Source organism: Diabrotica undecimpunctata, chromosome 3 (genome assembly GCF_040954645.1).
Source record: "Diabrotica undecimpunctata isolate CICGRU chromosome 3, icDiaUnde3, whole genome shotgun sequence".
NCBI lineage: Eukaryota > Metazoa > Arthropoda > Insecta > Coleoptera > Chrysomelidae > Diabrotica > Diabrotica undecimpunctata.
The window spans coordinates 129,576,224-129,600,209 of record NC_092805.1 but is presented as its reverse complement, the minus strand read 5'-3'; the positions used below and the strand labels follow the sequence as shown (position 1 = coordinate 129,600,209).

The window sequence follows — 23,986 nt, the reverse complement described above, 5'->3', positions numbered from 1 at the left end:
CAAGAAGAATAGAATATCAAATAGAATATAAAAGGCTGAACAAGGTTGAGGCGTAAACCAATTTTGACGTGTAGTAAACGATCGATAAAAGTTTAATGTCATGGGGATAGCCTACATGAATATATGTGAAAAAACTTATATGCATAAAACTCATTTCTTCTTCTTTACGTTTGGCAAATTTACGTTTTTAAGGTTGGCAATCATCACTGATATTCTAACTTTTGACACTACAGCCCGATAGAGTTCAGTTGAGCTGCATCCAAACCATTCGCTGAGGTTTCTCAGCCAGGACATTCTTTTTCTACCTATTCTGCGCTTTCCCTGAATCTTTCCCTGCATTATTAGTTTTATAAATTCATTATCATCATCTGTCACCACGTGTTATATGACCCAGATATTGTAGTTTTCTTATTTGGATGGAATCCAGTATCTCCCTGCTGTTCTCTATTCTTCTTAGTACTTCCTCATTGGTCATTCTGTCTGATCAGGAGATTATCAGCATTCTTCGATATGTCCATTTCAAATACATCCAATTTATTGAGACATTGTTTGTTTAAAGACCATGTCTCCACACCATACAAAAGAACAGAAAATACATAACACTTTAGTACTCGTTTTCTAAGATTTAGGCTGAGGTCTCATAATATTAGTTTCATATCATTGAATGCAATTCTAGCCTTTTCTATTCTAATTTTAATTTCTTTCGTTTAATCGTTTGTTTCATTAATGTTTGCCTTAAATAGGTGATGGCGACAAGACACATCCCTGTCTAACACTTCTTTTGATTTTTACTTTATTAGATTTTAAATTATTTATTCTTATGACAGCTTCTTGTTCATCTGTGTATCTTCTTGTATATCCTGTGTGTCGATGTTCTTTTTTCTCAGTAGTTTTATTAACGGATTATGTTTCACTGTATCGAATGCCTTATTATAATCGAGGAAGCAGACATAGATATCCTGGTTTACATCTAAACATCTCTGTATTAGCACATTTACTGCATATAATGCTTCTCTGGTTCCTTGAGCATTTCTAAATCCGAACTGAGTTTTTTCAATGTTTTGGTTTAACTATTTATATATTCTAAGATGAATAATCTTTAGGAATACTTTTAGTATGTGGCACATTAGACTGATGGTACGGTGATCGCAACATTGCCTGGCGTTTTTCTTTTTCGGTATAGTCACGAATGTTCTGTTCTGTATATAATATTAAATAATTCGACAATAACAGTTATTTCTAGTCCAGTCTCTTCAAAGAAATATTCGATATCTATTTTGTCTCGTTTGTCGTTAAACGGCTGTTCTATATGGTTTGCCCTTACCATTAATTTTTTTTCTGTATCCATTACTGTGTCTCCCTTTTCATCAACTAGTATATTTTGTTTGTATTCTAGTCTTCTAGTTAATTATTTTATTTTACTGCATAAATTAAAGCTGTCATGTTTATTTTGTAGAATTTCTATTTCATCACATTTTTCTTTTAACCAATTTTCTTTTGCTATTTGAATTTGTCGCCGTATTTCGTTTTGTGTTTGCTGGTACAATGATTTATTTTTTTCCTTATATACTTTTCATTTGTTCAACAAGTTTAGTATTTCGTCCGTCATCCAATATTTTTTTTTTCTTTGGTTTTGGGTAGATATTTTTTTGTAGGTCCTATTAAGTCAGCCTTTATTTTTTCCCAGTTTTTGTTGATGTTTCTTCATGAGATTCCCCTTCAATATGTACGGTGTTTGGACGTTCGTTTATTTTTTCTTTGATATTTTCTCTGATTTCTGGATCTCTTACTGCATTTATATCAGTTCTTTCGTCTTTTGCTGTCTTCTCTATTCTTTTTATTTTAATTTTTATATGTGCTGCTAAGAGATTATGGTTAGATGCTATAATGTGCTCCATGTTGTGTTTTGACTGCAGTAATACTATTCCGATATCTTTCTTTGAACATTATGTAATCTATTTGATTTCTCATTATTTGCTGTTCATTATCTTTTGGTGATTTCCACGTGTACAAACGTCGATTATGTAATTCAAAGAACGTGTTTGTAACAATCATTTTATTATCGTGGCAGAATTGCATCAACCTACCCCCTCTTTGATTTCTATTACTTAATTCAAAATATCCCATTACGTTGCTTGTGCTACCCTTTCCAATTTTGGCGTTCAGTTCACCCATTAATATTGTGACGTCACGTGATTTGGTAGTTCTTAATGCCTATTGAATTTGTTTATAGAACGATTCCACCTCTTCGTCATCTTTTTCGGCCGTTTTTAAAATTAATAAAAATCCGCTAATAAATAGATCTTCTGGTAATAGCTTTATATTGGGCGAGCTACTTAGTTAGATACACAAAATTTTGTATAAATATATCAATAATAATATTTTTGCTCACTTCTTATTAAACTATAGTAACTTTGTTAGTTTTCTTTATGATTTAATTTAATTTTATCCCGAAAAATACACTTCTAATCAACTAAAGTATAAATTTTGTTTAGACGTATAATTATGCAGCAATTCACAATCATTCACTTATTTTACTTGAAAGTAAGATAAGTGAATGAGTAACATGATGACATGTATAATTAGAAACTTCCAGATGTAAAAGATGTCATATTAAATGTTTAGGCAAAGTTTATAAGAGCTTAAAAGAAGAATAAATATATCAGATATCTATTCTCAATTTCGTAATATTCTCGTAATATTTTACATACCCTTTTCACTGTTTGGTATAAAACCAATACGATAAAAAACAATTTCACCAAAAACATTATTTATAATGTTTAATAACAATGGCTCATAAACTTATATTATTTTTATATTTCTTGAGTAAATAAACAATTTCGATAATGTTATCAGTTGATTATCGTCTAAAAGTAGTATTTCAATATCTTTCCAAAATACAACATACTTTTAACATAATTCAAGGCGGAACCAGATCGGTTATAATTTATACCTTTAGTCTGCCTCAGCTGCAGCTCTCAATGCTTTTTAGGAGACTTCGTCAATAGTGTCAACTACAATTTGCGCATTCTCCATGATCTTCTGGTTTTTTACCAACTAAACTTTCGACCAAAGATTTTGTTTTTGTTTCTATAGACTAGTCTTATTGAGAATCATAAGACTCTAGAAATATCATTGGGATAGACTACATTTAAGTTTACTCTCTCCCACATGCCTTTCAGACTCATTGGAACTACCTCAGTAGTTTTTTTATATACTTGTTAGTACAGTTCACACACAGGGTCTCTGCTCGTTCCACTGCTCGTTCCAGTTGATTGATGATCAGGTCTGCTTGAGTTTTGATGAACAGCTCCGTGGATATCAAACCATTGTCGGAGGTTTTTTAACCACGAGATACGACAACGTCTCGGTCCAAATACTCCTGAATACTTTACCCTGTATAACGAGTTGAAGAATTCGATATTTTTCTTCGCTCGGCATCACGTGGCCGAGGTACTCAAGCTTACGTTGTTTCACTAAATTAAGCACTCCTTTTTCTTTTCTCATGCGCTGGTGGCATGGTCCACATGCTTTTACTTGGGGTTGAAAAACTATACGTTTAAAAGTCCGTAAATGGATAGACTAAAATAATTTTAAGCAACATTTAATTCAAGGAGTTTTTTCACTAACTCGATACTTTTTAACTTAGTTTCGAGTGAAAATGTTAATTTTTCAAAATTAAACTATGTTTTCAGACGGTTTTCCACAAAGAACTCAAAAAGTAAGGATTTAAAAAAAATACTCTTAAAAAAAATGTAGCTTATAAAAATACAAAAAAAAACTGGTGTATTTTTGAGCTCTATAGGACCAGTATAAGCAGAATTGTAGCATATGAAAAGTAGGTTTTAATTTGTCAAATTCTAAGTCGAAAATTTTAACGTAAAATAACCAAAAATTAAGAATTTTTCGGGGAAAACTCATCAAAACTTTTTGAAAGTGTATAAAATGCTTTAATTTTTTTTTTAAGATTTTAGTATCAAAACTACGCGAGTTACACTCAAAATAAAGTCTTTTTTCAAACATCCTGAAAATCGCCCCTTAATTAGCACCATAAATAAAATAATCATTACCGCTTTACAATTTACTTTGTTTATGTATTGTTTATATGATCTGTGAGTTTATTCAGTTCAAACTGCTTATTTTTAAGAAAATTAAAGGAAATTAAAATAAAAGAAAAATGTTTTATATTTTGAAAAAAAATGCTTTTTTCAAAATAACTTAAAAAGCATGGGATACAAAAAATCTTAAGGAGTAAAAAATATAGGTTTTGCTTGTTTGAACATTTTGGCTGTCTTTGTTTTTCTGTAAGACAAAAATTGGTTAAAATATGGTTGTTCAAAGTTTGCATACACTCGTACAAAATGGTATTTTTAAGTACTTAGTAGCTTAAAAGCTAACCGAGTTAGGATTAAAAAACCAATCACATATTTTTGAAGATATTGGAACTTGTATAAGTACTGGAATAAGACGCATTTTTATCCTATTTGGCGTCAGTTGCATTGCATTATTTGATGCGCGCATGGTATTAGCAAGACTCTATTGTTTCCGTGAATTTTCTAACATCTTCATCTAACATCTTTCTAACATTTTCTAAATTCTGAAAAGTAAGTTATTTAGAAATTCTTATTGACATATTCTTAAAACTTTTTGCGGTAATGGTCAAAACTATTGTGCACTTATTTTTGTCAGTATTTTATTGAAGTATGTATCATTAAATTTATGTATTCATAGTTGCTGTTTCTTTCAAATGTTCCCAACACACGGAAATTAAGTGGGTCATCTCACCCTGACTATTCGGGTCAGTTGGTTCTCAAATGTTAGGGAGAGATGGCTTAACTCTTTAGTAACTTATGTAAGGTTATTTTTAATGGATAAATATATTTTCAGCCATACCAACGAAATATAAAAGAAAAAGAAATTGCCAACGTGGTTTATTTTTTTTAGTGGGAATTTTAAAGTGCACCTACATTAAGAGAAGAGTGAAAAGTAAGAATTTAAAAAAAAAAGTGCATTAAAAGCAAGTAGTGTTCTCGAGAAGAAAATGAAAATAAAATAAAGAAACACATTCCTAATTTGCAGTTGCAGTTTTGCACCTAGAAGAGTTGAAGTTAGAGAAATGGCTTTCAGATTAGCGGGAGAATTAAATATTAACTCTACATCCAACAAGAATAAAAAACTAATAGGTTTTGACTGGTTACAATTCTTCTTAAGAAGAAATATTGTCTTGAGTATAAGAAAATAGGAAGGCGTATCCTTATCAAGAAGTCAAGGCATGAACAAAAAGTATGTAAGCGATTACTGATCTATTAAAGAAAGTTATTCTAGAAAATGAGTTGATGGACAAGGCTGGAAGTTTATTAAACATGGTTGAAACAGGACTCCAACTGAATAATAAGCCTGCATTTGTTGTAGCCCAAAAGGTACCTAAAAATGTAGCATCAGCAACTTCTTTGGAGAAGGGGAAAACAATTACGTGTATGACCTGTTGCAATGCTGATATTCCTTTCACCTTCCTGCATATTCAAAAGCAAACATAAAGAACTATAGTTTGAAAATGGCATGCCCCCAGGGTCAAAGGTTTACATGAATGAAAAGTGTGCTTACGTAAACACAGATATAGTGATTGATTGGTTAACACTTCACTTCATTCCTAGAAAGCCCCCTGGAAAAGCTCTACTGGTTTTGGATGGTCATGTATGTCATTGCATCTCCATTTAAATGTTAGAGTTAAAATGAATGCTACAAAGAAGATTAACCGATTACAGTTCTGCAAATTATTAAATGAGGCTTGGACAAAAGCTGACTCAGTACAAATACTGTATATGGTTTTTGCGCATGTTGTATTTATCCAGTCGACCGGAATGCAATACCAGAGTATGCCTTTCTTGAGAGTTCAACAACACAAATTAGTGAAATAGATGATCTTTCCCGTCTAAACCTACCATCTACAAGCAGTTCGACGCCGCCCGTCTCACACGTCACCATTAAAATTACCATCTTTACCTAGTAATAAGCCGACCTCTAAAGAAAAATTACTCCCGGTGAAATTTTAGATAATATCTCTACAGTACCTTTTACATCAGGTATTTCGCAAGTTAGGAAACGCGGTAGACAATTGGCTGCAGTACTTACTAGCCCAGTAAATGTAGAAATACGCAAAGATTTAGATGTTAAAAGGAAAGAAAATGATGCTAAAAAGAATAAAGATCCTCTGAAAAAAAAATTTCTAGAAACCCAAGAATCCCAAGGAGACGTTTTGTCTTCTTCTGAAGAGTCTGACAATCATATGGAAATTACTAAAGACTCTGGTAAAAACTTACAAGATGTAGCAAATGATGAATGTGCTGGCTGTAGGGAAATATATTCAAGCACATCGAAACAAGAAGACTGAGTATTGTGCGTGCATTGCAATTCTTGGTTTCATGACAACTGCTCAAAATATGTTAATTTATGTGATATATGCGGAAAACTATTGGCAAAAAAAACGTGCCACATAAAGTTTATAATCGAGCCATATCACCCTTATTATCCGAGTCATCTCAATCTGACACATCGAGTGAGTTAGCCTTATACAGTTTTTTGTATTTTGCTTTTTTTCGTATTTGTATTTATTATATTATAATTTGTATTGTTTACTGTTTTTGTCTGTAAGAATTTGGCTTAACCAACTCTGTACGCTTTCTTCTAAATGTTTTTTTAATAAAAATATATAAATATATAAATTTTTAAGTGTGTAGGCTTTTTGTGCTAATATTCACATAGTCAAAAAAATGTGAGATAGCTCTCCTGGACTTACCGTACCCGATTTACAATAATAAACATTGTTTTTTTCTAATAGGGGTAGTTTTCACAATTATTAAATAAACAACAGCCAACGACCAACAGCCCACAAGTAAAGTGAAGGGTAAGTAGAAAAAAAATTCAAATTTTCATGCATTTCGGTGGTGACACGGAAAATTACAGGGTATCGCCTTATTTTATTTACTGCGCTATAATGAGTTCGTTCTTTTAATACTGCGCTAAAAATAGCTTACTTGTGTTTAAAATTTTGTCCAAGGGTTATACAATTTTCTAAAAATTAATATTTAAAATATTAATATATCTAAAATTATATTAAGTGTTTATAATTTTTAATAAAGATTGCTAATTACATAATCGAAAATATTTGATTAGATAAATAATATTTTCATGATTATCTATGTTGAGTGTATAATAAATATGAATAAATTTGAATTTTATTTTTAATTTTTATTATTATTACCTACTTTTAATACGAAGGTTCCAGGAAACTAATTAAATAATAAATTAACAATAGTGCAATTGTAGTAACATATTAAAAAAAAAAGAATTGATACATACTTTAAAAGTGAAATGATAGTCTATTATACAGACAAAGGAAAAGTACCCTCAGATTAGAAACGAGAATCTTTATTCCTATCTACCAAGAGGGGAAACAAGCTAGGCTTCAGGAACTTCAAGTAGGATTTAGATAGAAAAGACTACAGAGATCACACATACGTACCTATATATATATATATATATATATATATATATATATATATATATATATATATATAAATAAAATTAAAGACAGTCAAGATTTCCTTTCACGCAAAAATAGTCTATGTATCTGTTGATACGTATTTCGCTTTAATAAAGCTCATCAGAACAGTTATTCATAGGCTTTCTCAACGTGAAAAATAAATCTTTTCCTGTCTTTGTGAAGCAACGATAAAATGGCTTCGAAACGGACGCAATAGCGACATCTAATATTAAATCCGTAAAATAGTTTCGAAACACAATTCCGATAACTGCCTTAATCTGAACCTTCTATAAATGCAAGGTATAACAGACGCTGATAAAGATGTTAATAGAGACATGGGGAATCTAAAATTTGCATTCCACGACATGTCTCCTCAGCTAAGCAGAAATCGTTAGCGAATTGGTTTCTTGTACTCATACAGAGTAGATCCGAATAAAAATAAAATTAAAGACAGTCAAGATTTCCTTTCACGCAAAAATAGTCTATGTATCTGTTGATACGTATTTCGCTTTAATAAAGCTCATCAGAACAGTTATTCATAGGCTTTCTCAACGTGAAAAATAAATCTTTTCCTGTCTTTGTGAAGCAACGATAAAATGGCTTCGAAACGGACGCAATAGCGACATCTAATATTAAATCCGTAAAATAGTTTCGAAACACAATTCCGATAACTGCCTTAATCTGAACCTTCTATAAATGCAAGGTATAACAGACGCTGATAAAGATGTTAATAGAGACATGGGGAATCTAAAATTTGCATTCCACGACATGTCTCCTCAGCTAAGCAGAAATCGTTAGCGAATTGGTTTCTTGTACTCATACAGAGTAGATCCGAATAAAAATAAAATTAAAGACAGTCAAGATTTCCTTTCACGCAAAAATAGTCTATGTATCTGTTGATACGTATTTCGCTTTAATAAAGCTCATCAGAACAGTTATTCATAGGCTTTCTCAACGTGAAAAATAAATCTTTTCCTGTCTTTGTGAAGCAACGATAAAATGGCTTCGAAACGGACGCAATAGCGACATCTAATATTAAATCCGTAAAATAGTTTCGAAACACAATTCCGATAACTGCCTTAATCTGAACCTTCTATAAATGCAAGGTATAACAGACGCTGATAAAGATGTTAATAGAGACATGGGGAATCTAAAATTTGCATTCCACGACATGTCTCCTCAGCTAAGCAGAAATCGTTAGCGAATTGGTTTCTTGTACTCATACAGAGTAGATCCGAATAAAAATAAAATTAAAGACAGTCAAGATTTCCTTTCACGCAAAAATAGTCTATGTATCTGTTGATACGTATTTCGCTTTAATAAAGCTCATCAGAACAGTTATTCATAGGCTTTCTCAACGTGAAAAATAAATCTTTTCCTGTCTTTGTGAAGCAACGATAAAATGGCTTCGAAACGGACGCAATAGCGACATCTAATATTAAATCCGTAAAATAGTTTCGAAACACAATTCCGATAACTGCCTTAATCTGAACCTTCTATAAATGCAAGGTATAACAGACGCTGATAAAGATGTTAATAGAGACATGGGGAATCTAAAATTTGCATTCCACGACATGTCTCCTCAGCTAAGCAGAAATCGTTAGCGAATTGGTTTCTTGTACTCATACAGAGTAGATCCGAATAAAAATAAAATTAAAGACAGTCAAGATTTCCTTTCACGCAAAAATAGTCTATGTATCTGTTGATACGTATTTCGCTTTAATAAAGCTCATCAGAACAGTTATTCATAGGCTTTCTCAACGTGAAAAATAAATCTTTTCCTGTCTTTGTGAAGCAACGATAAAATGGCTTCGAAACGGACGCAATAGCGACATCTAATATTAAATCCGTAAAATAGTTTCGAAACACAATTCCGATAACTGCCTTAATCTGAACCTTCTATAAATGCAAGGTATAACAGACGCTGATAAAGATGTTAATAGAGACATGGGGAATCTAAAATTTGCATTCCACGACATGTCTCCTCAGCTAAGCAGAAATCGTTAGCGAATTGGTTTCTTGTACTCATACAGAGTAGATCCGAATAAAAATAAAATTAAAGACAGTCAAGATTTCCTTTCACGCAAAAATAGTCTATGTATCTGTTGATACGTATTTCGCTTTAATAAAGCTCATCAGAACAGTTATTCATAGGCTTTCTCAACGTGAAAAATAAATCTTTTCCTGTCTTTGTGAAGCAACGATAAAATGGCTTCGAAACGGACGCAATAGCGACATCTAATATTAAATCCGTAAAATAGTTTCGAAACACAATTCCGATAACTGCCTTAATCTGAACCTTCTATAAATGCAAGGTATAACAGACGCTGATAAAGATGTTAATAGAGACATGGGGAATCTAAAATTTGCATTCCACGACATGTCTCCTCAGCTAAGCAGAAATCGTTAGCGAATTGGTTTCTTGTACTCATACAGAGTAGATCCGAATAAAAATAAAATTAAAGACAGTCAAGATTTCCTTTCACGCAAAAATAGTCTATGTATCTGTTGATACGTATTTCGCTTTAATAAAGCTCATCAGAACAGTTATTCATAGGCTTTCTCAACGTGAAAAATAAATCTTTTCCTGTCTTTGTGAAGCAACGATAAAATGGCTTCGAAACGGACGCAATAGCGACATCTAATATTAAATCCGTAAAATAGTTTCGAAACACAATTCCGATAACTGCCTTAATCTGAACCTTCTATAAATGCAAGGTATAACAGACGCTGATAAAGATGTTAATAGAGACATGGGGAATCTAAAATTTGCATTCCACGACATGTCTCCTCAGCTAAGCAGAAATCGTTAGCGAATTGGTTTCTTGTACTCATACAGAGTAGATCCGAATAAAAATAAAATTAAAGACAGTCAAGATTTCCTTTCACGCAAAAATAGTCTATGTATCTGTTGATACGTATTTCGCTTTAATAAAGCTCATCAGAACAGTTATTCATAGGCTTTCTCAACGTGAAAAATAAATCTTTTCCTGTCTTTGTGAAGCAACGATAAAATGGCTTCGAAACGGACGCAATAGCGACATCTAATATTAAATCCGTAAAATAGTTTCGAAACACAATTCCGAACATCTTTATCAGCGTCTGTTATACCTTGCATTTATAGAAGGTTCAGATTAAGGCAGTTATCGGAATTGTGTTTCGAAACTATTTTACGGATTTAATATTAGATGTCGCTATTGCGTCCGTTTCGAAGCCATTTTATCGTTGCTTCACAAAGACAGGAAAAGATTTATTTTTCACGTTGAGAAAGCCTATGAATAACTGTTCTGATGAGCTTTATTAAAGCGAAATACGTATCAACAGATACATAGACTATTTTTGCGTGAAAGGAAATCTTGACTGTCTTTAATTTTATTTTTATTCGGATCTACTCTGTATGAGTACAAGAAACCAATTCGCTAACGATTTCTGCTTAGCTGAGGAGACATGTCGTGGAATGCAAATTTTAGATTCCCCATGTCTCTATTAACATCTTTATCAGCGTCTGTTATACCTTGCATTTATAGAAGGTTCAGATTAAGGCAGTTATCGGAATTGTGTTTCGAAACTATTTTACGGATTTAATATTAGATGTCGCTATTGCGTCCGTTTCGAAGCCATTTTATCGTTGCTTCACAAAGACAGGAAAAGATTTATTTTTCACGTTGAGAAAGCCTATGAATAACTGTTCTGATGAGCTTTATTAAAGCGAAATACGTATCAACAGATACATAGACTATTTTTGCGTGAAAGGAAATCTTGACTGTCTTTAATTTTATTTTTATTCGGATCTACTCTGTATGAGTACAAGAAACCAATTCGCTAACGATTTCTGCTTAGCTGAGGAGACATGTCGTGGAATGCAAATTTTAGATTCCCCATGTCTCTATTAACATCTTTATCAGCGTCTGTTATACCTTGCATTTATAGAAGGTTCAGATTAAGGCAGTTATCGGAATTGTGTTTCGAAACTATTTTACGGATTTAATATTAGATGTCGCTATTGCGTCCGTTTCGAAGCCATTTTATCGTTGCTTCACAAAGACAGGAAAAGATTTATTTTTCACGTTGAGAAAGCCTATGAATAACTGTTCTGATGAGCTTTATTAAAGCGAAATACGTATCAACAGATACATAGACTATTTTTGCGTGAAAGGAAATCTTGACTGTCTTTAATTTTATTTTTATTCGGATCTACTCTGTATGAGTACAAGAAACCAATTCGCTAACGATTTCTGCTTAGCTGAGGAGACATGTCGTGGAATGCAAATTTTAGATTCCCCATGTCTCTATTAACATCTTTATCAGCGTCTGTTATACCTTGCATTTATAGAAGGTTCAGATTAAGGCAGTTATCGGAATTGTGTTTCGAAACTATTTTACGGATTTAATATTAGATGTCGCTATTGCGTCCGTTTCGAAGCCATTTTATCGTTGCTTCACAAAGACAGGAAAAGATTTATTTTTCACGTTGAGAAAGCCTATGAATAACTGTTCTGATGAGCTTTATTAAAGCGAAATACGTATCAACAGATACATAGACTATTTTTGCGTGAAAGGAAATCTTGACTGTCTTTAATTTTATTTTTATTCGGATCTACTCTGTATGAGTACAAGAAACCAATTCGCTAACGATTTCTGCTTAGCTGAGGAGACATGTCGTGGAATGCAAATTTTAGATTCCCCATGTCTCTATTAACATCTTTATCAGCGTCTGTTATACCTTGCATTTATAGAAGGTTCAGATTAAGGCAGTTATCGGAATTGTGTTTCGAAACTATTTTACGGATTTAATATTAGATGTCGCTATTGCGTCCGTTTCGAAGCCATTTTATCGTTGCTTCACAAAGACAGGAAAAGATTTATTTTTCACGTTGAGAAAGCCTATGAATAACTGTTCTGATGAGCTTTATTAAAGCGAAATACGTATCAACAGATACATAGACTATTTTTGCGTGAAAGGAAATCTTGACTGTCTTTAATTTTATTTTTATTCGGATCTACTCTGTATGAGTACAAGAAACCAATTCGCTAACGATTTCTGCTTAGCTGAGGAGACATGTCGTGGAATGCAAATTTTAGATTCCCCATGTCTCTATTAACATCTTTATCAGCGTCTGTTATACCTTGCATTTATAGAAGGTTCAGATTAAGGCAGTTATCGGAATTGTGTTTCGAAACTATTTTACGGATTTAATATATATATATATATATATATATATATATATATATATATTATATATATATATATATATATATATATATATATATATATATATATATATATATATATATATATATATATATATATATATATATATATATATATATATCAAGCTTTCGCAAATCTTTATTTGCATCATCAGGGTGCTACAATAAACAAAATTAGTACAAAATACAGAAAAGAATTATTTTGCATCTTACACTAATTGAGGTTAGTTGTCGTGATGTTTGATAAATGAAATGAGCAACTCATTTGACCCCTACAAATGATGGCGAAAACTATCCAAAATTGTTTTTTAAAAAAAACGTTCTTTAACAAATACATATTTAAAACACTTTAAAACACATATACAAGAACACTCAAATAAAATTATGTTAAAATAATTACAGAACATGTCATAATATAAAATTTAGGTTATAAACATTCTTATCAGAAACAAAAGAATTGGTTGTGAATTCGTTACTGCCAACTTAAAACGATAGAACGTTAGATCTTAATGATAACAATGTAAAGGTAATAGTATACCTGATAGACGCTGAACTTTTTGAAACAGAAAAGGTAAAAAGACTTATATTAGAAGAAGTAGGAGAGGTACTGTATCTCATATATAATGAAACTTATATTGTTGATGATGAATTGTCTGTATTAGTAGATTCGTGTTTATCCAAAGTTAACAATAATGAATATAGGTTGCTTAAATTATTGGTATCTGTCTTTTTGTTAATAGTTTCTTTTTCTTGAAAAATGAAAGCCATCTCGAGAAACAATCTTTTTAAATAATTGCTCTCCGTGGATAGGATTTTTACATTTGGAAAATCGAAAGAGTGCCCTGTTGTGTTAGCATGTGTGGCTAGAGAACATCTATCAGGGTGTAACCTAATGTCACTCTTGTGAAGAGTCAAGCAACTAGAAACTTTTTGGGAGGTGTGACCTATATAAGAACCTTCACAGCCCAAACAATTAAGTTTGTAGACAACATCACTTTTATCTAAGTTTGGTACTTTATCTTTCAATGACTTGTACAAAGATCCCACAACTAGAGTGCTTTTATAAGCAATTTTTACATTTGGTAGGTATTGAGCAAAAATTCTGGTCAATTTGGGAGAGACGTCCTTAATAAATGGAAGTGATACAAAAGATATATTAGGAATATTGTTAGTCAGTGAGTGGGAATCAGAGCTAACTTTCATAGCACCTGTATTTTGGGGAGGGTTTACTTGTGTGTTGAGTATAACAGAGGATGTGTTAAAGATGATTTTCCTGAGTAAGGATTCGGGGTAAGAATTATCTAGGAACAACTGTAAAAGGATGTTGAGATTCTTTTTTCTAAAAACAGGGTCAGCTAGTTTACAAACTCGTGTGGTCATTTGTTTGACTAGATTAATTTTCATGCTTGACTTGTGGTAAGAGTGGTAGTTGAGATATCTTCCAGAGTTACACTTTTTTCTATACCAATCAATTGTAATGATGTTATCCAGTTCTCTAATAAACATTGTGTCGAGAAAAGGAACAGATTGGTTTTGATCCTCCTTTTCAAGAGTAAATTGAATGTGGGAGTCGTAGCTATTGAAAATGTCGAATCATAATCGATGCTACATACTTGTGAAATTTTATTCCAGTGTTTATGAATAGATCGGAGAACGGCATTTAAATAAACATTACTGAAGAGGGAGACCACATCTAGACTAACGAGAACATAATTATGTGGTAATAGTGTCAATAAATAAATAAATAATAAAGTATAAATGTCAATTAGTGTAAGATGCAAAATAATTCTTTTCTGTATTTTGTACTAATTTTGTTTATTGTAGCACCCTGATGATGCAAATAAAGATTTGCGAAAGCTTGGTTAACTAAAAAGAGTACTCTTTGTCCTATCTTTCGCTGCACACCCAAATATTTGAGTTTTGTATTCTATTTGATCAGCGTTGATGACAAGCGTTTATCGCTTTTTCACTATATATATATATATATATATATATATATATATATATATATATATATTGTGACGATTGGGGTTTATAGAAAATAATTTATAAGTTATATACTACATAATATTAGATATAAAAAAGTATTTGATTATTTTAAATAAGTTATATACTAGAGAAATTTATAAGAATATATTTATGTGAGGGCATTTTAAGAAATTAGCATATAATATTTGTAAAAAGTTGTATTTTAGTAATTTTAATGTTGTAAATAGATTTAAGTGAGCCATGTGCCTAGGCAACCAACTATACAGTGAGTGATAGACAGATATTTATACTCTGAAGTGACGTTTAAGAATATTTACGAATATAAGTGGGGTTATATTGTTTGAAATGTGTATTTTATTAAATTAGAGTGTTAGTTACTAATTTGAATGTTTATTCTGATCTGAAAAGCCTAAATGTAAACAAAATTATTAATAGAAAAGAATGGAATTCTCTGAATCAGCGGAGATGACCATTGTTTACAGTCGAACATTCTCGATATAATGATTATGGCGGTGGATCGAACAGATATTTTTTTCGAGAACATCTATATGAAAGTAATGGAACAAATTGGAACATGATCTCTTACCAGATGGTTCTGGAATATCCAAAAGGATATAAATACCCGTGATTTGGATTCAAGATGGCAGTTTTGGAAGTTTTTAGTCAGAAGTCAGGCCAGTTTTATTATGAAAGTTAGTAGTGAAGTAAATTGTTCAGAATTTCAAGAAGTCAGTCAGAAAAGTTTAGTAAGAAATATGAAAGTTAGTTGGAGTCAGTGAATCAGGTACAAATAGTCAAATTGTTTAATATAGTGAGTTAAATGAAGATTAAAAATTATGCATATAATTTAATGCACATTTATAATTATACCTACACAAATAATTATTGAAGATTAAAAAAAGTATATTGGAAGAAATTAAATTATATTATGGTTGGAGATTAGTATAAATCAACTTATAATAATTGGATATTGGAATATTGAAAAGAAGAATAAATATAAATGCTGTTTGCTGGTTTGGTTGGTGGTGTATAAATGCTGGTGAAGAAAACTATATCTTAAATTGGTAGAAGCTGATAATTGGAAAAAGTAATTTCACAAAAAACAAGGATAACCGAAGTACGAAGACATTCAGTGGTGATTAGAATATATATAGTGGAAAACAGTTCATTTAGGCATTCAGTGAAAGAAAGGTACAAAATTTTGTTAATATAATTTAGTTAGTGTTATAACAATTTCAATTTTGAAGATAGTTTGTTTAAAATTAACATTGTCTATAGAATTTAATTAGTTTTATAAGAACATCAATTTAAAGATAGTTTATTTTAAATTTACATTGGCTAGGTTAGATATATATGTGTGTTTCATAATAGTTATAATAAAGATAATTTGAAAAAGTACTTACAAGCTAATTCTTTGAGAACCGCGATAAAAACCCTATATTATTAAAAATACTCATTGCTCATCATTCAAACAACAAAAAACACATCATAACAATATATATATATATATATATATATATATATATATATATATATATATATATATAAACCTCTAGAGCAAAGATTAATAACAATACAGGAATTATTATTAAACTCAACAGTTCAACAGTCTTCCGGGTTGAACCGCGTTGATTATCATTGCTCCGAGCTTTCGACATTCTCTTTGATATCTTCTCCAGTGCTTTTGAGCTCTTAGTTTCTTAAGTCTCCAGACACTCCTACACTGATCACTAACCAATGCATTGCTGTTACTGGGAATAGAGGACGGTTGATTTATACCGTCGATGGTAACCTTGTTAAGATGGAGGTTGGAGGATAGGCGTGAACATTTCTAAGAGTAGGATTTTGATTCTCGGGTGGAGTGGACGATATATTCTTTATGAGAGGTTTCCATGTCGTATCATGAGGATTTGAGTCTTTGGATTGAGAATAAGTGGGAGATTGATGTATCTGGAAAGTTTTCTCTGTGGTAGTTTAAAACAAGCAATCATCCAAAACGGTTACCGCGAAAATCACATTAATAGGAGCATTCACAGATATCAATCTTTCACTCAATCTTAAGCCAAAGACTCAGACCCTCATCATACGAAAGTTTTTCTTCCTTACATCAAAGGGGTCACTGACAAAATTTTTAAATCAAGAGAAATAAAGACAATATTTACCCCCCAACAAAAACTTTCAAAAATTGAAAGTTTTTGAATTGAATTAAAATTGAAAATAAGGCTCAGACACAGAAAAACAAATAAGTGGAATCGTAGTAAGACAATATTTCAAGATGTAATAAATTACATAGTTAACTTAATGAAGAAATGGCGGGATACTATTCAGAGAAGATGGCAAAAAATAGGGTAGCTAAGTGACTATCTAGAAGTCGAGTACCAGAAAAAAAGACCAAGAGCAAGACCAACCAATTAAAAATTCCTGCCAATTAATCTTGTTAATCCTAATTATTAATATTAGTAATAATACTAGTAATAAAAAAGTACTTACCTTATTTATTATTTGGTATGAAACCAAAGCGATAAAAATAACCAGCTGTACTACTAATGTCATATTTTCAGTTAATCATTAGTATTAAGTAAAATAGATACTATATATTACAGCTTTTAATAATTTTTTTGTTTACTTTTAGATAAAGTTATCACTACATATCAATCACGTAACAATTGGGTTAAAAAATAATATACTCAAAATATTTCTTAAAATTGAAGATATGAAACCGGGTGTTCTGCTTTATCGCAAAATTATTCGATCTTGCTATTTTGACGACACGGGTCTTCCCCATTCTGCCTATGTGGTTTTTCCATTCTTTTTTTTTTATTTTGTGTCCATTTATTTATACCCTGTACGTTAAATTTTCCTCTAATATCTTCACTTCTCTTTAGATATTTCAGTGTCTTCTTTTTCTTCTTCAGCCTTAAGTAATCTAACTTTGGATATAGGCCTCCCCCAAATCAATCCAGTGTCTTCTATTTTGCGCCACTTACTTTCAGTTGTGTCCTCCGATCTTCTTAATATCATCAGCCCATCTCATTTGTGGTCTTCCTCTGCTTCTCTTTCCTAACCATGGCCTCCACTTTTGTATTTCGTGGTTCCATCTCTTATCCTTTAGTCGGGCATTGTGTCCTGCGAAGCTCCATTATAATTTGGCAGCATGTTCTCCTGCGTCTTTTACTTTCGTTTTGCTTCTAATCCATTTGTTTGTTTTTTTGTCTATAAATCTCACCCCGAGCATTGATCTTTCCATCGCTCTTTGTGCTTTTACTATTTTATCCATATTGGACTTGGTGAGTGTCCAGGTCTGTGAACCATACGTGAGTATAGGGAGGATACACTAATCGTAAATTCTGGTTTTCAAATACTGTTCTATTTTAGTGCTTTTCTTCTGGTAATTTCGGCAGTTTGAATTTCTTTGTTAATTTTCATTATCTGTCCCAGGTAGATGTATTCGCTTACTGTTTCTAAATTTATGTCGTTCAATGTTATTTCTAGAATGTTCGGTGTATTTGTCATTATTTTTGTTTTTTCCAAGTTCATCTTACGACCTACTTTTTTTCAAAAAAATATTTCAGTGTATTTCCTGCAATTCTTCTCAATACTCTCATCTCTGCCGTTTCGTAAGCCTTTGTGTTGTGGCTGTATTGGGTCTTGTTTCTGAGGTATATGTCATTATTAGACTTACACTGGCTTTATAAGTTATTTAATTCATCTCAATGTTAATGTGTCGGTTTCGTCATATAGTATTATTAAGCTCACTTCTCTGTCCAGGTCTCCATAGCTGGACAGTGTAATTCCAAAGTATTTTATTACCATTACTTGTTCAGTACTGGTGCCATCAATTTTTATTTTACATCTGGTTGGTTCTTTACTGATTACTATTATTTTAGTTTAGAGATGAGATTGTCATATTAAATTCTTTTGCTTTTATGTTAAACCAGTGGACCAGTTTTTTCAGACTATCTTCATCTTGGGCTATCAACATTGCATCCTCAGCGTAACTCAGTATTTTTATTTCTTAGTTTCCCATTCTGTTTCCTGTTCTTTTGTTTACGCTTTTGATGATTTTATCCATGATTAAAAAAATATTCGATTCTTATGCCCTTCTTCAATCATCAATCAAATCATTAAGCATTCCTCGTCTCGATCTTTAAAATGCACAATTATTATCTCATCTGATAACGTAAATCACATATTCTATTGATATAATATTGCATCGGTTGTTAGGTGGTCAGACTCTACTGCCAGGTTCGCCGAGATTATTAATAGTCGTCATAATTTACAAGTCCTCTTATCAAGTAGAGTCTCGTAGAAGTCTCTACCCATCTGGAAACTTTATCCTTCACATGGAAATATGTTCTTTTCCATAACAACCTTGTAAATTGCCTATTTGGAGAACCTTATCCTCAATAAATTCTGAATTTTTTTGTGAACAGGACTGCCATGGTAACTTTACAGCGAGACGAATTGGCCTACCCTGAATCCCATAGTAGACGTAGTAACCGAGATTAAACCTACATTCATCACAAGAAATTTGTTGCTTTCCATTCAAAAAATGCTCTCAATATAATTGTTTATTAAGAACATATGATATGTTCTTAGAATAAAAAAATAACTTTTAGCCGTTTCAAGAAAACCGGTTCCTTTAATGTGAGTGATATTAAAACTCGTTAGGGCCTAATAAAACTATCTCAGCTATATTCATTTTCCGAAAAGCACAAACTTTTATCAAATAGTGAGCATATTAGATCCAAAAGAACTATTTTCTTTGAAACATTTTCTTGGTGAAGGAAAGAGCGTACATATAGAGAGACAGCTGATACGAACACTATATTCTGATAACGGAAAAAAATTATAAAAAGACTATATTACATTTGGACGACAAATTTCGTTTAAAACGATGCTTAATAGTTAATGGTGGTAAACGGTGCTTAATAGAGTCGTCAGAGAATTGACCCTTAAAAATCATACGAACAAGCTGAATTTTGCTGAGAATATTAATTTGAAGACCTTAAAAAAGATGCAGAAAAGTTTACTACTTTTACCCTCGACCTTCCGCCTAAAACCTCCCTCGCAGGGGGGTAAAAATACAAAAAAATCGATTTACTAAAAATCAGTACACCGTAGAAAAAAAAGGTTTCAAATAAAAAATGTACCTGAGATAATTTTATACAAAAATGTTTATAAGTAATATTTGTGTAGAATGAACTGTTCTCTTAGAAACAACACTTGAAGCGACCGTGGATTTTGCATGTCAGTTAAGCACGCGAAATTTATGTTAATAAAATAAAATTTGTATCAGCTCGACGGTGAAAATTCGATTCTTTTGATTTAAGTGACCTATTAATAAAAATTATGCGTTTTAAAGGTAAAGAGTTCAGCTTTCGTATGCAGTTTTTATATTTTGCCGCAAATAAACTCTAATAAGAATCTTTTAGAAACATAAAAATATACAGGGTGTTTCATTAGAAATAAGGATTATGGACTATCCCAGACTTGCGTGGATCACCCTGTACATTCAAATTTATGTTTAAAAAGCGCACATTTAAATTTAAAAGTTAAGTTATCTCAACGTTTTTTATTATTTTCTAAAATAAGGACACAAACAAGTTTATTCCATAAGTGGTTTCCACACTGTATTTGTAAAGGTAGAGGATATCCCGGATGTTTGTACACTTATATTGCTTTGTCTCAGTTGACTGGAGTTAGCACGCATTACCTCAGTAATTTTTACAAACAGAATTAATATCAAAATAGCTAACAAAACTCCTAAACAAGATCAAAATTTCTCATAAAATTTCTACATCAATTACAACATTTTTTAAAATAGGAACAAAAATAAATTGAACATAAATCTAAATAATCTAATCCCACTGTCTCGTATACAAATATTATTGTAGAAATAACAACCAATATTTTATATGATTTCTATATAAAATACAAAAGTCACAGTACTAATTTCGCCGATATTATTTTTCCTGGAACTCAGTAGATAAAGACTTAATCCGTTTAACCACGGAAGCGAACCAGTATACAGTCTTCGGAGCGAACTAGTATAATTAAAAGGGTTTTTTGACCTCGAGAGCGAACTAGTGTGGTCCGTCTCCAATATTTGCTGTCAGCTCCTATGTCAAGGCGTGCAAAATCGCAACAAAATAATGGAGAGCTCAAAGAAGGGCTTCTGGTTTTTATAAAGAATGGTGCTTCACCTCCGGCTAAATGGAACATGGTTCGAATTGTTCAAGTCCGTAAGGGTTCTCAAGATGTACAACGTATTGCGGAACTTAATTGTTAGAGCACAGATTGAATTTTGAGTGGATTTTCCTTCCTAAAATCCATACTGACAATCAGATAGTATATTGAATCTTTTTAAAAAATGTATGTCTTATTTTACCTATGTTTGAGATTAGGATGATAGGCCTATAATTCTGTCTATATATTCTGACAATATATTTTTTAGCCAAATTTGAATAGTGGTTTAAAAGTTCCAGTTTTTAAAATATCTGGAAAATGCCTAAATTAAGTCATGTATTTGTTATGTATGTTAAGGGTTTTGAAATCTTTTTGGTAATTTCTTTTAAGGTTTTTGATATAATATGATTATGCCCTGGTAACTTTTTATTTTTTAAAGATTTTATTATTTCTTCAAGCTCATTTTTAGTCGTTGAAACTAGGTACATAGTATTATTTATTCCCAATATATTTTCTCGAAATACTGTTAGCTCAGGAATCATTTCTGCATATCGCTTTCCCAAATCGGTATAGTAGTCTACAAATTCATTTGATATGTCTCTTTTATTAGTTAGTATTTCATCATTTTGTGTTTTTATTAGTTTTATGTTTGTTTTTGAAGCTGTTTTTTACACAGAGATTTTTTACACATCTCCATAAGTTTTTTGACATATTTTGTTAGCATTTATTAGTCCTTCTGCATAAGCTTTTTTAGCTTTTTGAATACATTTGCTACATTATTTTTTATTTATTTTGTACCTGCTCTATAAGTTTTTATTACCGGAATGAATTTTTAACGATCTAAATAAATTCTTTTTGATATTTGCAAAGTTTCTTTCTTTGAATTTCTCTTAATTTCTTTGTTTCTTTGACGGCCTCACTCTTTTGACTCCAATTTTTGAATTCCATGAGGATAAGTCTTTTCTTATTAATATTTTTAATACCAAGTCTTCGTATTTCTATAATATCTTGATTTGTATTTAGCTTTACTTGAAATTTGCTTGAAATTTGTGATATCTTGTGATTTGCGTTTCGTCTTCATTTTCGATCTCTTCTATTCTTTGGATGATCAGATTATTTTTTCTTACTTCTTTTTCTAATACCTCTAACTTTCTTGCTTAAATTTGCAGGATTGATTGAAGTACTTAATTCTTTTCTTTTAAATCTGTTTTCTTCTCGTATTTCTGCCATATCTTTAATAATTGTGTCGATTTTGTCTTCCAGTCTCATGTTTTGTTTTTCCAGTATAACTAACTTTAAAGTTTTCAAGTATCACATTTATTTTCGCATCAATTCCTTTATTGTAGCTAACCATAATTACTGTTTTGGACAAAAACTTTACTTACAATATAAAAAGTTAATATATTAAATTGATTTTACTACTAATAAACTAGGAGCAACTAGAGGTTAAATATGCTCTTTTATCTCCTCTTAGTCCATGTTGTGAGACCGCTATCGTAGGAAAAGTGTTTCAGATTCGGTTTCTTTGCAGATTCAAGTTAAAAAAAATGTTCCCTATAAATAAAAGTGGAAGGGGCCGTACGAAATTTTTGGGCAGAAATTATTTAAACAATTTTTTTAAATAAATTCCAAAAATCCCTTTTTTTGCCCCGGACAAAACTGTTTGGCTTTCCTGCCAATTGAAGCTTATTTTAATTTAGAGCTTTGTTTTTTAATTAAATAATGTTTAATTGTTAATTGTTTTCTAATAAAAGCGTCCATCCAATTTTAAGACGCTGCGGCGCGCCCATTATGTGATGCGTCCCTGTCACACTTATAAACATTATATGTACTGACGCGAAAAATTCCCATCAAATATTGATAATTATTAAAATTTTGTAATTTATTATTAACGTATTTGATTTTGTAATTTATTGTCCTACTATTGTTACAAAATTTTAATAAATGTCAATATTTGTTGGGAATTTTTAGATTAAGTACGTGTAATATGTCTAAGGAGGGTTCTAAGGAGTAGTGATGCGCAATACAAGGTGTTGCTTCGTGATAACACCTCTAGCCACTCCTACTAAATTCCTATCTTCACCTCCAAGAAGTGTGGCTTAATCACACGGATGAACCAACCCCAGTGGAGAGTAGGGTCAGGGCTGACGAGGAAGGGAGAAATGGTCCTCCGAAAAGGGGGTTGGCCGATAGGCCAGTAAACTATTTCTGTAAAAAAGTACTACTACGAAACCTTCAGATAGGCCTCGGGATGGACGGATGTCAAGACGACGACTTTGGCAACGGAATATGGAATTTATACTGGAAACATGGAATGTCAGAACGCTAAATAGACCAGGAACACAGAGGAGCCTTCTACACGAACTGAAAAGATATAAAATAGGAATCACTGCAGTCTCTCTCTCTTGTCGTTTCCTCATTGCTGAGGATCGTGATTTCCTACAATGCGGGCTGTCAATTCTCTCCATCTCTTGCGATTTTGGGCTGCTCTTATGGACTCGGAAAACGTCTCTCCAGTGGCTTTCTGTACTTGATCTGACCATCGAATAGGTGAGCGTCCTCTGCCTCTACGTCCTTCTACGTTTCCGCACACAATTAGTCTTTCTAAGTTGTCATTGTCTCTTCTCGCAATGTGGCCAAAAAACTTTAAAACATTTGCAAGATACTGAGAGGAGAGTCTGGTCTGAATGTTTAGCTCTTCGAGAATCGACTGATTGGATCTGTGCTCCGTCCACGAGACGCGTAGCATTTGTCTCCAGCACCACATTTCGAATGCGTCAATCCTTTTCCCATCCTCTGATTTTATTGTCCATATCACTGCAATACAAGTAACTAAATGGTTGTGAAAAGGTACTTGGGACACTAAAACACACACTATACTGCATAACGGTGAAGATGAAGGAAATAAAGAATTTGGAGTAGCCTTTATCGTAGATAATAAAATTAAGCACCTTATAATAGACTTTCAATCCATCAATAAAATAATCTACAAGCTTAGGATAAAAACGCATTTCTTTAACATAACCCTTATAAATGTACACTGTCTCACAAATG

At 31.9% G+C, this 23,986-nt stretch overlaps 1 protein-coding gene across 2 annotated transcripts in view; it reads right to left on the bottom strand.

Annotated features, from left to right (window-relative positions):
- Positions 1-17,357, bottom strand: part of LOC140437405 (juvenile hormone esterase-like) — a 63,882-nt gene extending 46,525 nt beyond the window's left edge. The window contains exon 1 of one of the 2 annotated variants that reach the window (XM_072526917.1): positions 17,234-17,357. In XM_072526917.1, coding sequence (XP_072383018.1) covers positions 17,234-17,296 — 63 coding nt within the window. In that variant the 5' untranslated portion in view covers positions 17,297-17,357. Of the gene's footprint in view, positions 1-2,711; positions 2,813-17,233 lie in introns of those variants that run through there. The other variant, XM_072526918.1, reaches the window with a different exon arrangement.
- Between the last annotated feature and the right edge of the window lie 6,629 nt (positions 17,358-23,986).